At 36.8% G+C, this 12574-nt stretch overlaps 1 protein-coding gene across 2 annotated transcripts; it reads left to right on the top strand.

Annotated features, from left to right (window-relative positions):
• Positions 1-1069: 1069 nt before the first annotated feature.
• On the top strand, positions 1070-12106 carry sncgb (synuclein, gamma b (breast cancer-specific protein 1)). 2 transcript variants are annotated; one of them, XM_051668047.1, is made up of 6 exons: positions 1070-1451; positions 4889-4930; positions 5256-5383; positions 5767-5784; positions 8268-8315; positions 10634-12106. In XM_051668047.1, the coding sequence occupies exons 1-6, from the start codon at positions 1331-1333 to the stop codon at positions 10640-10642; spliced, it is 366 nt and encodes a 121-aa protein (XP_051524007.1). In that variant the 5' UTR covers positions 1070-1330; the 3' UTR covers positions 10643-12106. The 2 variants fall into 2 exon arrangements, with proteins under 2 accessions (XP_051524007.1, XP_051524008.1); XM_051668048.1 differs by lacking the exon at positions 5767-5784.
• Positions 12107-12574: the final 468 nt, after the last annotated feature.

Genomic DNA, 12574 nt, shown 5'->3' with positions numbered 1-12574 from the left:
TTATTGTGAAATGTTACCAATATAATGTTTGTATTTAATGTACTATGCAACTGAGAGTCTACTTGACCATAACCAGAAAAAAAAGAAAAAAAGAATTCTTTATTTAATATAAAATTATTTGTTATTTATTTTAGTTTTTTAAAAGATAGTTTATTTGCAGCTTTTTTTGTTTATTGTTGATTAATATTTAGGATAACATGGACCAGTCTTTGACATATGATTCAGAGGGATGCCCTTATTCTTAATATTTAATGGTTAATTACTCATTGAAACAGCTGACCATCTGATGCCCAGTGGTGCTTCAGCGGGAGACGTGCCTCGTCGGATCTCATCAGAGATCACTCCTCTCCTCCGTCCTCAGGAGTTCTTTACAGCTTCTGTTCCTTTTGTCAATCATCATCCACCAGTTCTCAACCAATCTGGTATTTACCATCCTCATCCAATGATACTGTAATGTATAATATACTTAATGCATTATATTAGTGAATAATTGCTGAGTTTCAGCTGACAATTCCAATATTTTTAGAATGGAAAATAAGGAATGATTCAGCTTTTTTTTTATTATTATTTGTTTTGTTTTTGTTTTACAATGTAATCCCATTTGTAATTCAACCACAGCTGTTTTCAGTCTAGCAGCTGGTATATGTTATATAAATGTTCTCAAAACATTGGTATTATAGACTAATAATAACATTTTACCCTAGTAATAAATGTATAATTACACACAATTAGACAAATATATGTTTTACTATGGTAATAGTAAAGTGTTCTGCCTTTAAAGAATTTGAAAATCATTGTCATGGCCCAAATGTTTATTTACTCCTTCAGAATTAGAACGTTTTCAAATACATGACCCCAAAACTAAAAAAATATAAATTAAACAGTGATTTGAGGAAGAAGCCATATCCCCAAGATGAAAGAAGATGATAGTAATAATTGTAAATAGCAGCTGGTTTTAATGCACTGTTGGCTACAGCGTAATAAATATGTAATCAGCCTGCTCGACATTGCTGTGAGAGGCAGTGTGTTTGCTGTGTGGGTGGGGGCTGTAGCCACAGTGCGACTTAAATGCACTGCAGCATCCAGCAGATTCTGTCTCTCTGCATCCTGTTCTCTCGCGCCTGCTCAACTCTCTCTCTCCCTCGCTCTCTCTCTTATTTCACTGCTCTCTCCATCAAGAGTGTCTGTGCATCTGTTCGTCCCAGCACAGAATTGTGTATTCCTCTATTTTGCCATCTGAAACTTTCAGCACATAGATACTTTGACCCTTGGCAAAACCTGTAAGGCCCCGTCTGTGTGCAGAGCATCATCTTCAAACACAACGTCCAGGATGGATGTTCTAATGAAGGGATTTTCCATGGCCAAGGAGGGAGTGGTGGCCGCAGCCGAGAAGACTAAAGCTGGGGTTGAAGAAGCAGCTCTCAGGACCAAAGAAGGGGTCATGTATGTGGGTAAGTGCAGATGTTTGGAAGAAGAGAGAGACAGAGGAGCGGAGAGTGTGCAGGGATTTGTGTGTCCCATGCACGCAGGATCATATAATGCATCGCTGACAATGGTAATAATTGTTTTGTTCTGTAAAGGTCTGCGCGATTATTCCCAGAGGATTTAATGCATATGTGATGGATGAGTCTGCATTCCATTAGTATGTGTGTGTGCAGGATGGGGGGGTCTCGGTGAGGTTGCACTTTAGTCTGCTAAGGAACTGGGAGAGCCTAGATGGAGGCATTTGTGAATGTAGGTTACATGACTGATAAAAGACAGTGCTGCAAAGATGGTGCAGGGAAAGAAACATGGGGTGTGGTGAAGGAGTGATAGGGGTGCACTCCTGAATGGGACAAGGTAAATGTTCATAAATACAGCACCAAGATGTGTACACTGAAATTAAGAATTTGCTCATTTATTTTGAAAAAGTGCCCAATAATCATCAAAATGTTCATGTTTAATAGTTTATAACAAAAATTGACACCAGTACTAATTTATTATCATTAAAAAAAATTGTGCATTGTACATCAGCACAGCAAAAATGCTGCAAAAAGCCATCTTAAGGCCTTTTTACTATTGCTTGTAGTCTTTATTTCCTGCATGCACTATCTAGTGTTGTTTATGTGCATATGAGTGAGAAAGTCATAGTGGGGGATTGGCATATAGAGAGGATCAGCTGAGCACTGCAGCATTCACTCCCTCCCTTTCTGTACTCCCTGTCTCCATGCGAGCGTTTGTGTGTATGTGTATGAGCGTGTGTGCCGATGCAGCAGGATTTGCCCGGTTGTGTGTGTGGACTTTGATGACTAACCCTCACCACCCCCTTATGCCACTGTGAGAGAGAGAGTGGAAATGAGAGGTGCAGTGCTCAGTATTATGTCACAGGCATGCAGTCCCATAACGTCAGACGTGCTCATCAGCACAGAAATGAACAGATGGCATAGTGAGAACATGACAGAGTCTGGAAACACAAACTACAAGCTGAAGTTTGGTCTAAACAGTTTAAAGCAACAAAAAAACAAAACAACAATGCTCATTGCCTTTTGTCCTCTTGGATGAATTACTTCTTAAATTGACTTAAATTCCCCCTCCCCCTTGTCCCATAGAGGATCAGAGAGTTCTAGAAAACATTAAACACACTCTCTCCGCCATTCAAATTTTCATCACCTACTGTATTACTCGACAGTGGTAAGCTTACCTGATCAAATCGACAATCAACTCTCAGCTCCACCGCTGTCTGTAATCTTTATAACCACTCCTCCACCAAGGTCACCTGTTCAGAGGTCATAGTCCTGAAAATCTGCTCTCATTGTAATGCGTAGTGTCAGGGGGCTTCAGAGTGATTATCTGGCATTATGTGCACTAGGGCGCAAAGCCATTACTCAGCTTGTCAATAACAAAGGCAGGTTACTTTTCTTCCACTCGCAAGATCTGCAAGAACGCTACTTGTAAAACTACTGCTGCATGTGAATTACGTACCACGAAGTAATTCTGATACATCGCTTTTTTGGTCTAAAGCAAAGTATCAGTCTTGGCAAGGTGGGAGCTTTTGAATTAGAGTTTTGTGTTCTGAAGATGCAGTGTTCTTACGAACGGCGTATGACGCAGTAGACATCTTTTCGACACCGACTGCATAATGTCAGTGTAGCTACCCAGGCCTGGTAGTGACTGCATAGACTTAAGCAGCACAGATCACACCAACAAACAGATAACATCTATTTAAAAAAGCAAACACATTGAATTTGACACGATATAATTAGTCCTTCTTTAAGGCCAGGCTGGAAAGCACCTTATACAGAAAGACTGCAGGAAAGTAGTGAGCAGTTATAGACATACTTAGCCATGCAGAAGCTACTAAAAAAAAAAAAAAAAAAAGACAGCCAGACAGATGGATGGAGAAAAAGGCAGAGAAAGAAAGAGGGAACTCTCTGAGAAATGATCTCCCCATTTCTGAAAATAGAGAAGGACAGACCCATGTCTATAAATTCAAGATATATTGGAATATGAACAGAAAGCAGCTGTCATTTGAGGGATGTGAGGGGGTTTTAAAATCATTTTTAAGGGATTTTTTTGTTTTATGTTTGAATGCATGATGACAGCAAAAGCCTAATCTGTGTAATAGAATAAGAGGGTAGGTATAAGACTGCCAAACAAACTCTTAAAGACTTTGAAGCGTATAGTATCATTGTCTCTTAATCAGTTAATAGTGTTAATGAAGTATTTATGATCATATCAGCTTTGGAATTCCCCTATATTTGCTCTGCTATCTGTAGTACTTGATCACCTGCAAATATAGAGCAGTATGCAGGCTTAAACAATAAGAATAGATTGCTATCACCCCTTTACTCATCACTGAAAAAACGTGATATGTATATATGATCTTAAATATGATCTTTCCCCAGCCACAGTATGTACAGTAAAGTTGCTGCACAAACTAGCCAGCAGTTGAAATTGTGCTGTTCTTAAAACATAATTGTCTTGTTTTTATGTATCGACTTGAAAAATAATAGATGCCTTAAAGAAATAGTTCACACAAAAATAAATATTATTTTATCATTTACTCACCTTCATACCATCCCAGTCTTTCTTTCTTCAAACGAAGATTTTTGGAAGAATATCTCCACAAAATGCAAGTAAATGGTGACCAAAACTTTGACAAAAAGCACATAAAGGCATCATAAAAGTAATCCACAAGACTCCAATGGTTTAATCCATGTCTTTTTAAGCGATCTAATCAGTTTTGGGTGAGAACAGACCAAAATATAACTGCTTTTTCACTATAAACCTTGACACCAGCAGTCTCCTTGGTGATCATGATTTCAAGCTCGATTACACTTCCTAGTGCCAACTAACATGCTTGGCGTCAAGTGTATCAAGCACTAGGAAGTGTAATTGAGCTTGAAATCATGATCATGCATAGAGACTGCAATCGCAAGACTTATAGTGAAAAGGGAGTTATATTTTGGTCTGTTCTCACCCAAAACCAACTGGATTGCTTCAGAAGACATTGATTAAACCACTGGAGTCATATGGATACATTTTATGCTGCCTTTATGTGCTTTTTGGAGCTTCAAAGTTCTGGTCACTATTCACTTGCATCATTTGGATCTACAGAGCTGAGATATTCTTCTAAAAATCTTCGTTTGTGTTCAGCAGAAGAAAGAAAGTCATACACATCTGGGATGGCATGAGAGTGAGTAAATATTGAGAGAATTTTCATTTTTGAGCAAACTATTGCTTTAATTAGGATACCTTTCTACCTTATGATGTATTTTTATTTGGAGCTCATTCTTCAGTATACTTAGAATGTCAACAGAAAATTATGTTTTTATGTGCTCTAAGAGAATTTTTGAGGTGCATGAAAACCTAAATGAAAATTTGACATGTGTTTATTTCAATGTTTCAGGCAACAAGACAAAGGAGGGAATGGTATCAGGCGTAAACACAGGTGAGCAATAAAAAATGTTCCTATTGTTTAGAATACTATGAATATTTTAGACCACATCGCTTTTTTAAATATGTTTTTGTTTGAGAACTCATTGATTTTGCTACTTTTACTCCTCTCATCCACCCTGGAACAGCGCATTTCTCCACCGAAAATGGAAACTTTCGAAAACTCGCTCTAGTACACTGGAAAACAATGACGTTAGGAAACGTAAACAGTTTTCAGCCAGAAACGTAGGCCTATTAAAACTGGACGTGTCCTTGAAGAATAGAGTCTGATAAAAAATAAACTAATTTACTTTCACTTTCTGTAACACTGACTCTCACAGTTGCCCAGAGGACCACCGACCAGGCGAACATTGTAGGTGAAACAGCGGTGGGGAGCACTAATGAGCTGGGACAGAAGACAGTAGATGGCGTCGAGAATGTGGCAGCTTCAACCGGCCTAGTCAACCCGGTGAGTGCCCTGCGATCTCATGATATTCTCCATTAGCACCAGTAGGTGTTGCCCTTTCCCCCAAAATCACATTAAATTCCAACATTTGCAGAATTCGCCTCTTTAAATTAAAATAGTATATTTAATCTTTGTCATGTATTATATTTAAGAGACCCTTACATTTTTTAAGTCTAACATGAGGAACAAAATCCACCCTGGGAATACCACAAAATCAGCATCTATGACTTCAAAACATTTTAAAGCATTAGTTTTGTTTGTTATCTGGTTACTCTTCTGTTTACCCAGAGCACTGCATTATGCTACATGTACTGTATAAATGGTGTATTTTGTGTCTAACTTATTCTGTTTATTTTTCCCCCCGTGTGTACAACTGCTATTAAAAGGATGACGCTTTATATGAGGTGCTTATGAAATGGGGTTGGGAATGGCAGTTTGGTTTGTAGAGAGAAAAGTGCTAGTAGATGGCCTGTGAATGTATGTCACATGCTGCATATGAGAATAAGCTTTAACCTGATTTTCCCTTAGCTGACTGCTGTATGACATACCACACAGATAGGGCAAATGTTTGCAACCATCAGTCTAACTGCAGTGTTTACTTACCTTCATTTAATCCCCTTCTAGAGTCATTCTCTTCATCATAAAAAATTAGCCTGAATGGCTGCATTTATTATCTCATTGATTACCTGAATTCCTATCATTTGCCATCAAGATATTGATTTGCTATGGTCAGTGCTCAATCATTTGTTGGGGGAAAAAAAGAGGTTTATAATACCTGGAGAAAGAGATCTGATAGCATTCCCATTCATCTCAATGGCAGTTGCTCGGCTGGTGCATGAAGTACGCAATTTGAAATCTGCCATCTTGGGCACATCTTTGCCCATGGGCGCTCCAAGTTTTTTATCCAATCACCAAAGATGTAAATGCCATGAGACCAAATTATATTACCTGTCTAAGGCAATACAATAATTCCTGGTGTGAGCTAGGTACCCAAACACTTTTTTCATGATAAGAACATGTCTTGCTATGTATTCTGTCAGCACAGAACGGACACAATATACATTATTCACCAATAATGAAAGCAAAGCAGTTACAGTTTCACATCCTTAAACAGCCACTTACCAATTGCAGCTTGCAATTGCATTCTGCTCTGTGAATAGTGCATGATTTCCCTGCACAATATTTGTTACACTGTAAACCCTAAAGTTTTAATTACTGGAAATATCAAATATTACTTGAAAAGTCAGGTTTTGGGCTCTTAACTCAAATATTTAAGTTCATTGAACTTATTTATCCTAAAAATCCATAGACTTGAAGTTATAAGTTTTTTGAAAAAGTTATGGGGGCTGTCAAATAGTTGTATCTACAAATTTATAGAGGATTTAGCTCTTATGTAGTATTATTTATGATGTTTTGTTGCAAATAGTTGTTTCTTCGGATTTCACCATTAGGGTGATCAGTGCCCCATTTTGTCAAGTTGGACCCTTTTGACTAATTCTCTTTGTGCTTGTGCAGTTAAAGTGCATGCATTTCTTTGGAGAATTAAGTTTATTTAATGACTGACCTAGAATAATTTAGGATCTTTGAGCTGTGCTATTGTTTGTTTTAAAATGTAACCAGTTCAATTAAAATTATTAACAACAGCAGAAACAACAATATTTAAATAGCAAATCTGAGTTAAGTCTACTTGCATCTATTTAACTTAACCTAAATACTTAAGTTAATTCTATATGAAAATAAAATAAAGTTAATTGAGCTTAATTACATAAGTTTTGGAGATGCCATTACTCAATTCAATTGAGGGAACAAGTTTACTCAATCAGAGTCAACTTATTAGGGTTTTCAGTGTACCTCATGTTCCTCCTTTTTAAAATTTTATTGGTATGATATTCTTATAAAGTCAATGCCAGACTGTCAATGACTAGTCTTAATACTAAACTATTTGATTGCATTAATATTGTGCATGCCAGAATGATGATTATTTAGGAACCGAGGTTTTGCCTCCAGTACAAATACTAATGCATGAATTAATCAACAGTATGCAGTATAGGACCTGACTGCCTTAAACTACTTTATAATACAGCAAAATGTCTCCATCCTCTCTTGAAGTCACAGACCAGTTTTTATGGTCATAATGTTACCATAAGGCATTTAAAAGTGAAGTGTGTAAATTTTTTCGATGTTAAAATAATATCTTCTTTACCATCCTTAAATGTAGAGACAACTATAAGTAAGTAATTCATAGGCTGATTTCTCTGAAAAGTGTAAACACTGTGGCTGTGTTTGTTTGAGCATCCCAACCAGCCCAACATAGCAATGGCTCGATCAATGGCAGATGGGAGTGTTTGGGAAACTGGTCATTATTTTATCCAGTTTAGTGTGGTAATGCTAGTTGCACAGCCTGACATCACACACTTGACATTTAACTGTAATTAACTACAGATATCATTGAGAGAGCAATTATACTTCAAGTAGAATTGTTGTTGGAAATAAAGAGACTGAAAGAGAGTAGACTGACAATAGAGGAAGGCTATTGTGAGGACACGGTACCCCAGTGACTCAGCAGAACAACCCACTGAGCTTTAGTCAATGCTTGCCAGCTCAATTCTCCTTCCACAGAAGCTCCATGGGCATTGTTTAGCATCCATCCCTCCCTCCATCTCTGCAGAGACAGCAGTTATAATGCACTGCAGTAAACAGACATACTCCCTCAGCACAGGGAGTGTCTGAGTGGCCCATGACTGTGCTGCATCCATGCATGTGTGAATGAATGTCATTTAATATGCTTATGTTTAACACATGACAAAAGCAAAGTATGGAAGGATCTAAATAGATCTATAGCAGAGATCAGCGGTATCTTGGATCTTACTGTGCTTGTATTCCACAGGGTGACTTCTCTCATGGTGGTGGTATGGAAGGAGGAGAGGGTGGAGAGGTGAGAACAAAGAAAAGACACTTTGGTGTCCTATTACTTGATTAAAAACATTAGAGGCATAAATCCAATGTTTTTGTTGTCAGAACTAACATAAAATCAGCATACCATGAAGGTAGTTATAAACACATCAAACCTCTGTACCGCCCACCTTAAAATTGTGATTTTGTCCTGTCCCACCTTCGGTCTTGACCTACTGTATTCATTTAAAATTATACAACAATATTATAATGTTGTCAATCTGCTGCATTGATATTCAGTTCATTATAGTCAAATAGTTATGCTTAATTATTAACTAATTACAAATAATCAAACTTTCCTTAAAATTGTGGAACTCAAGATGTAACATTATTTGGACCCATACAGCATGGTGAAAATGCCAAATAAATAATCTCATTCCATTTTCTAATTTTTTACACGGATTGTAGTGTTGACTGCATTCATCATACTCAATCATTCAATCTTGTTTTTAAGATAATTTTAATAAAAATGTTCATTAAAAATTTTAAGAAAATTTTAAATGATAAAACAAAGATTTTAATTTATTGGAAATTTAATTTTATCACTACAAACCAGGATTTGGCTCCTACTGAGTGATAGCTTCATTTAGGCCAAATAGGCAACTAATTATTATTATTAGAGCTGTCAGAATTAACGCGTTAACACATGCGATTAATTAAAAAAGTATAACGCTGTCATTTTTCTTAATTACGTTTAACGTATTTACTGTTAATACAGCATAAACACTGGTGTGAAGGGCAGAACCTTTGCGATGTGTCCACCTGGAGTCATTACACTGACACACACTTCACAACACACACACACGGTGCGGCTATCCTTATGAGGGCTCTCCATAGACATAATGATTTTTATACTGTATGAACTATAGATTCTATCCCCTAACCCTAACCCTACCCCTAAACCTAACCCTCACAAAAAACTTTCTGCATTTTAATTAAAAAAACAAACAAAAAAAAAAACATCGTTTAGTATGTTTTTTATGTTTTATAACCACATTTATAGCATAATACCCTTGTAATTACCAGTTTGTAACCTAAAAAAAAGTCCTCGTAAACCACCCAAACCCACAAATCCACAACAATGCTTCTGTGTCACTAATAAAAGAATGGAGAAAGGACCTCTTCTTACGCTATTTGATGTACAAAACAAGCTCAGATGGAACATGTGATAGAAATCAAGTATTTTTCAGCCTGTGTAAGGCGCATTTTAATTACTACAGAAGCACGTCAAGTCTTAACTATCATCAAAATGCAGAATGAGACTTTTTGTCTGCAAGCTCTTTTCATGTAGAGTTCAAAGTTATGCTTTACATTGGTGTTGCCGCCCTGACGTGAATCATGAATGCAGCTTCACGATTGCTGTAGGAAAGCAAATAGCCACAGTCTACTGGCAAATTAATATTGTGGAGGATGAGAGTTTGAGATTTAATGCCCATTGCAATGAATATGCAACCTATGTGGAGACTAGTTCTTTCAATTAGTCAAACTCCCAATTAGACTTTGGGAAACGTTTAATGTTACTTGAATTGGTGCTATTTTAGTGCATTTCTATCTTTATACTGTGGAAGGCTTTGTTTGGAAAATTTTAATAAAGCATTATATTGTTACATATTATTTTGTTTTGTTTCCTAAGATGGAAATAAATGCATTTTGACAGGAAAAGAAGTATATATTATGTCAAATTTCAGCACTTTCAAAACTACAAAAAAATTATGCGATTACATTTTTTTTTATCACTGACAGCACTAATTATTAGCAGTAGTAGTATGTTTATTAAATGTTTATTACTAGAAAAAGTTATTTTAAGAAAAAATTTATAAAATTATAATTGATTGGAAATCTATGTTTATTTATAACTACAAACAAGCATTTGGCCCCAAACTACCTAGCCCCTAAATGCAACTTATTATTATTATTATTATTATTTGAATTATGTGTATTAAATGTGTTTTACTAGAAAATAACAATATATCATATCTTTAAACTGCATTTGTACATGTTCCAAATCTGAAGGTTGCAAAATTGCATACCACATAAATTAAATGTTAAATAAAATTTTGTATTTAGTTTGACCTCCTGAGGTTGATTATTTTGAAGGTAAAGCACTTCCTTTCACTGACTATTTTCTAAAAATGTAATAAACAAATAAATAAATAAGATTTTGAGTTGTATAGGCCCTATATTGTACCCATGTTGTGGAAAGTGTCAAAAGAATCTATGGTGATAACAATGCCAATATGTTCTATAAAAATAACTTCCTCTATGTTTTAAATGAATATTTTGTCTTTATTTTTTCAACAGGGTTATTAGTCCAGAGGTGTGAAGCTGAGAACAGTCCCCTCTCCACCTCTGAGTTTCTGCTCCAAAGCCTCACCCCAACCAGACTCCAGATGTTACTGATATTTTTTTGTGACTGTGCGGAAAACCAGAATTGAAAAAGACTTTCCCTGAGCCCTATAGCCTTTAGATGTGTGATGCTATCCCTCCTGCCCAGCTCTTTATCTATGATGATGCCATGCTATTCTCTTAAGTGTTGTTGTCATTCCTCTGCCCTTCCATTACAATGCCTCATCTAAAACACACACACTTCCAAACATACACTCTTTACACACAAAATAAATGGACTGGAAATGTGAAGCTCAGAGGCTGATATCAAAGGTTGACATGGTCTTTTAGGAGCATGGCTGAAAAAAATAAATAAAAAAAAATAATAATAATAATAATAAATTCCCGCATGACCAGTAATGTAAGAAAAGCAATACATTTACATTTCATCAGGGCATGTAGCAATGTGTGTTTGGATCTTTGTGAGATCATAGCCATGTTTGAATTTATTTAGTCTTGAAAATGCTGCAATGTACACAATGTCAAGTTGTGTGTACATTAAGAGATACATTATATTCTTTTAGTTCAGTATGTGTGGCAGAATAGAGTTACTGTGAGCTTGACCAATAGACTTAGTGTGTGTTTTGTTAGAATATTCTAAGAACAAATATGTTAATTCACAAAATATGAGATCATACTGTATACATAGATACTGTAAAACAAAGAATAATGATCTTAATGTAGCAGTGCTAGACTTGCAGCTCTTCATTAGCTTGTCTTTGTACACTTGAGATTTAGTGTTGATGAATATCGAAAGAGATTTGAACAGCAGAAACAATATAGTTGTCTGTTTTGTCTGTTGAAAAAAAAAAAAGGCGGTGGACCCCTTCAGGTGCTAGGACAGAAAGAAAGGAGTAAAGTCCTTCAGTGTTGTGGAAAGAGATCAAATCTTCAAACACATCCCGCTCTGTTCTGTCCTGACTTTGTTGCAATTCATGTGAAGTCAGTGTGCAGCCATAACAAGTCTGTGATACCTGCAATGTTAAAGCAATACTACAGCACCATTGCAAAGTTTGTGATTGGTCTGTTTTGTAACACTGTGCTATGCTGACTTTAGGCACAGTGTTTGACAGTGGGGATGTATGAAGTGATCCTTTGCTAATAAGATGAGTGTTTACACCTTCATTAAGCCTTTAGTCCCTCCCACTTGGCCACCCATACCCCTCCCTTGTCCTGTCACTCAACAGTGTGTTCAGATCCACCCCAAAGCTTGTGTCTGTTTTAGGTAACTAGGATAAAACTATCAAACATTGCAGTTTGTTTTTTCTTTGAAGCCACAAACAACTGAAGACTGCATGTTGCCTTATCAGCAAACTTACACCGATCAGCTACAACATTAAAACCACCTGCATAATATTGTGTAGGTCCCCCACATGCCGCCAAAACAGCGCCAACCTGCATCTCAGAATAGCATTCTGAGATTCTGTTCTTCTCACCACAGTTGTACAGTGCGGTTATATGAGTTACCGTAGACGTTGTCAGTTTGAAACAATCTGGCCATTCTCCGTTGACCTCTCTCATCAACAAGCCGTTTCCATCCGCAGAACTGCCGCTCACAGGATGTTTTTTGGCACCATTCTGAGTAAATTCTAGAAACTTCTGTGCATGAAAATCCCAGGAGATCAGCAGTTACAGAAATACTCAAACCAGCCCATCTGGCACCAACAATCATCCATGCGATTATCTGATCAGCCAATCATGTGACAGCAGTTCAGTGCATAAAATAATGCAGATACGGGTCAGGAGCTTCAGTTAATGTTCACATCACCCATCAGAATGGGGAAAAAATTTGATCTCAGTGATTTGGACCGTGACATGATTGTTGGTGCCAGATGGGCTGGTTTGAGTATTTCTGTA

This window comes from Myxocyprinus asiaticus, chromosome 32 (genome assembly GCF_019703515.2).
Source record: "Myxocyprinus asiaticus isolate MX2 ecotype Aquarium Trade chromosome 32, UBuf_Myxa_2, whole genome shotgun sequence".
NCBI lineage: Eukaryota > Metazoa > Chordata > Actinopteri > Cypriniformes > Catostomidae > Myxocyprinus > Myxocyprinus asiaticus.
Note: the sequence above shows the minus strand (reverse complement) of the source record. Positions and strands in the feature narration are given on the sequence as shown.

Excerpts from the sequence above, each read along its gene's own strand:
- sncgb (XM_051668047.1), top strand. The coding sequence starts at position 1,331 with ATGGATGTTCTAATGAAGGGATTTTCCATGGCCAAGGAGGGAGTGGTG. Across the intron at positions 1,452-4,888 it reads AGAAGGGGTCATGTATGTGG|GCAACAAGACAAAGGAGGGA; the intron begins GTAAGTGCAGAT and ends TCAATGTTTCAG. Across the intron at positions 4,931-5,255 it reads GGTATCAGGCGTAAACACAG|TTGCCCAGAGGACCACCGAC; the intron begins GTGAGCAATAAA and ends TGACTCTCACAG.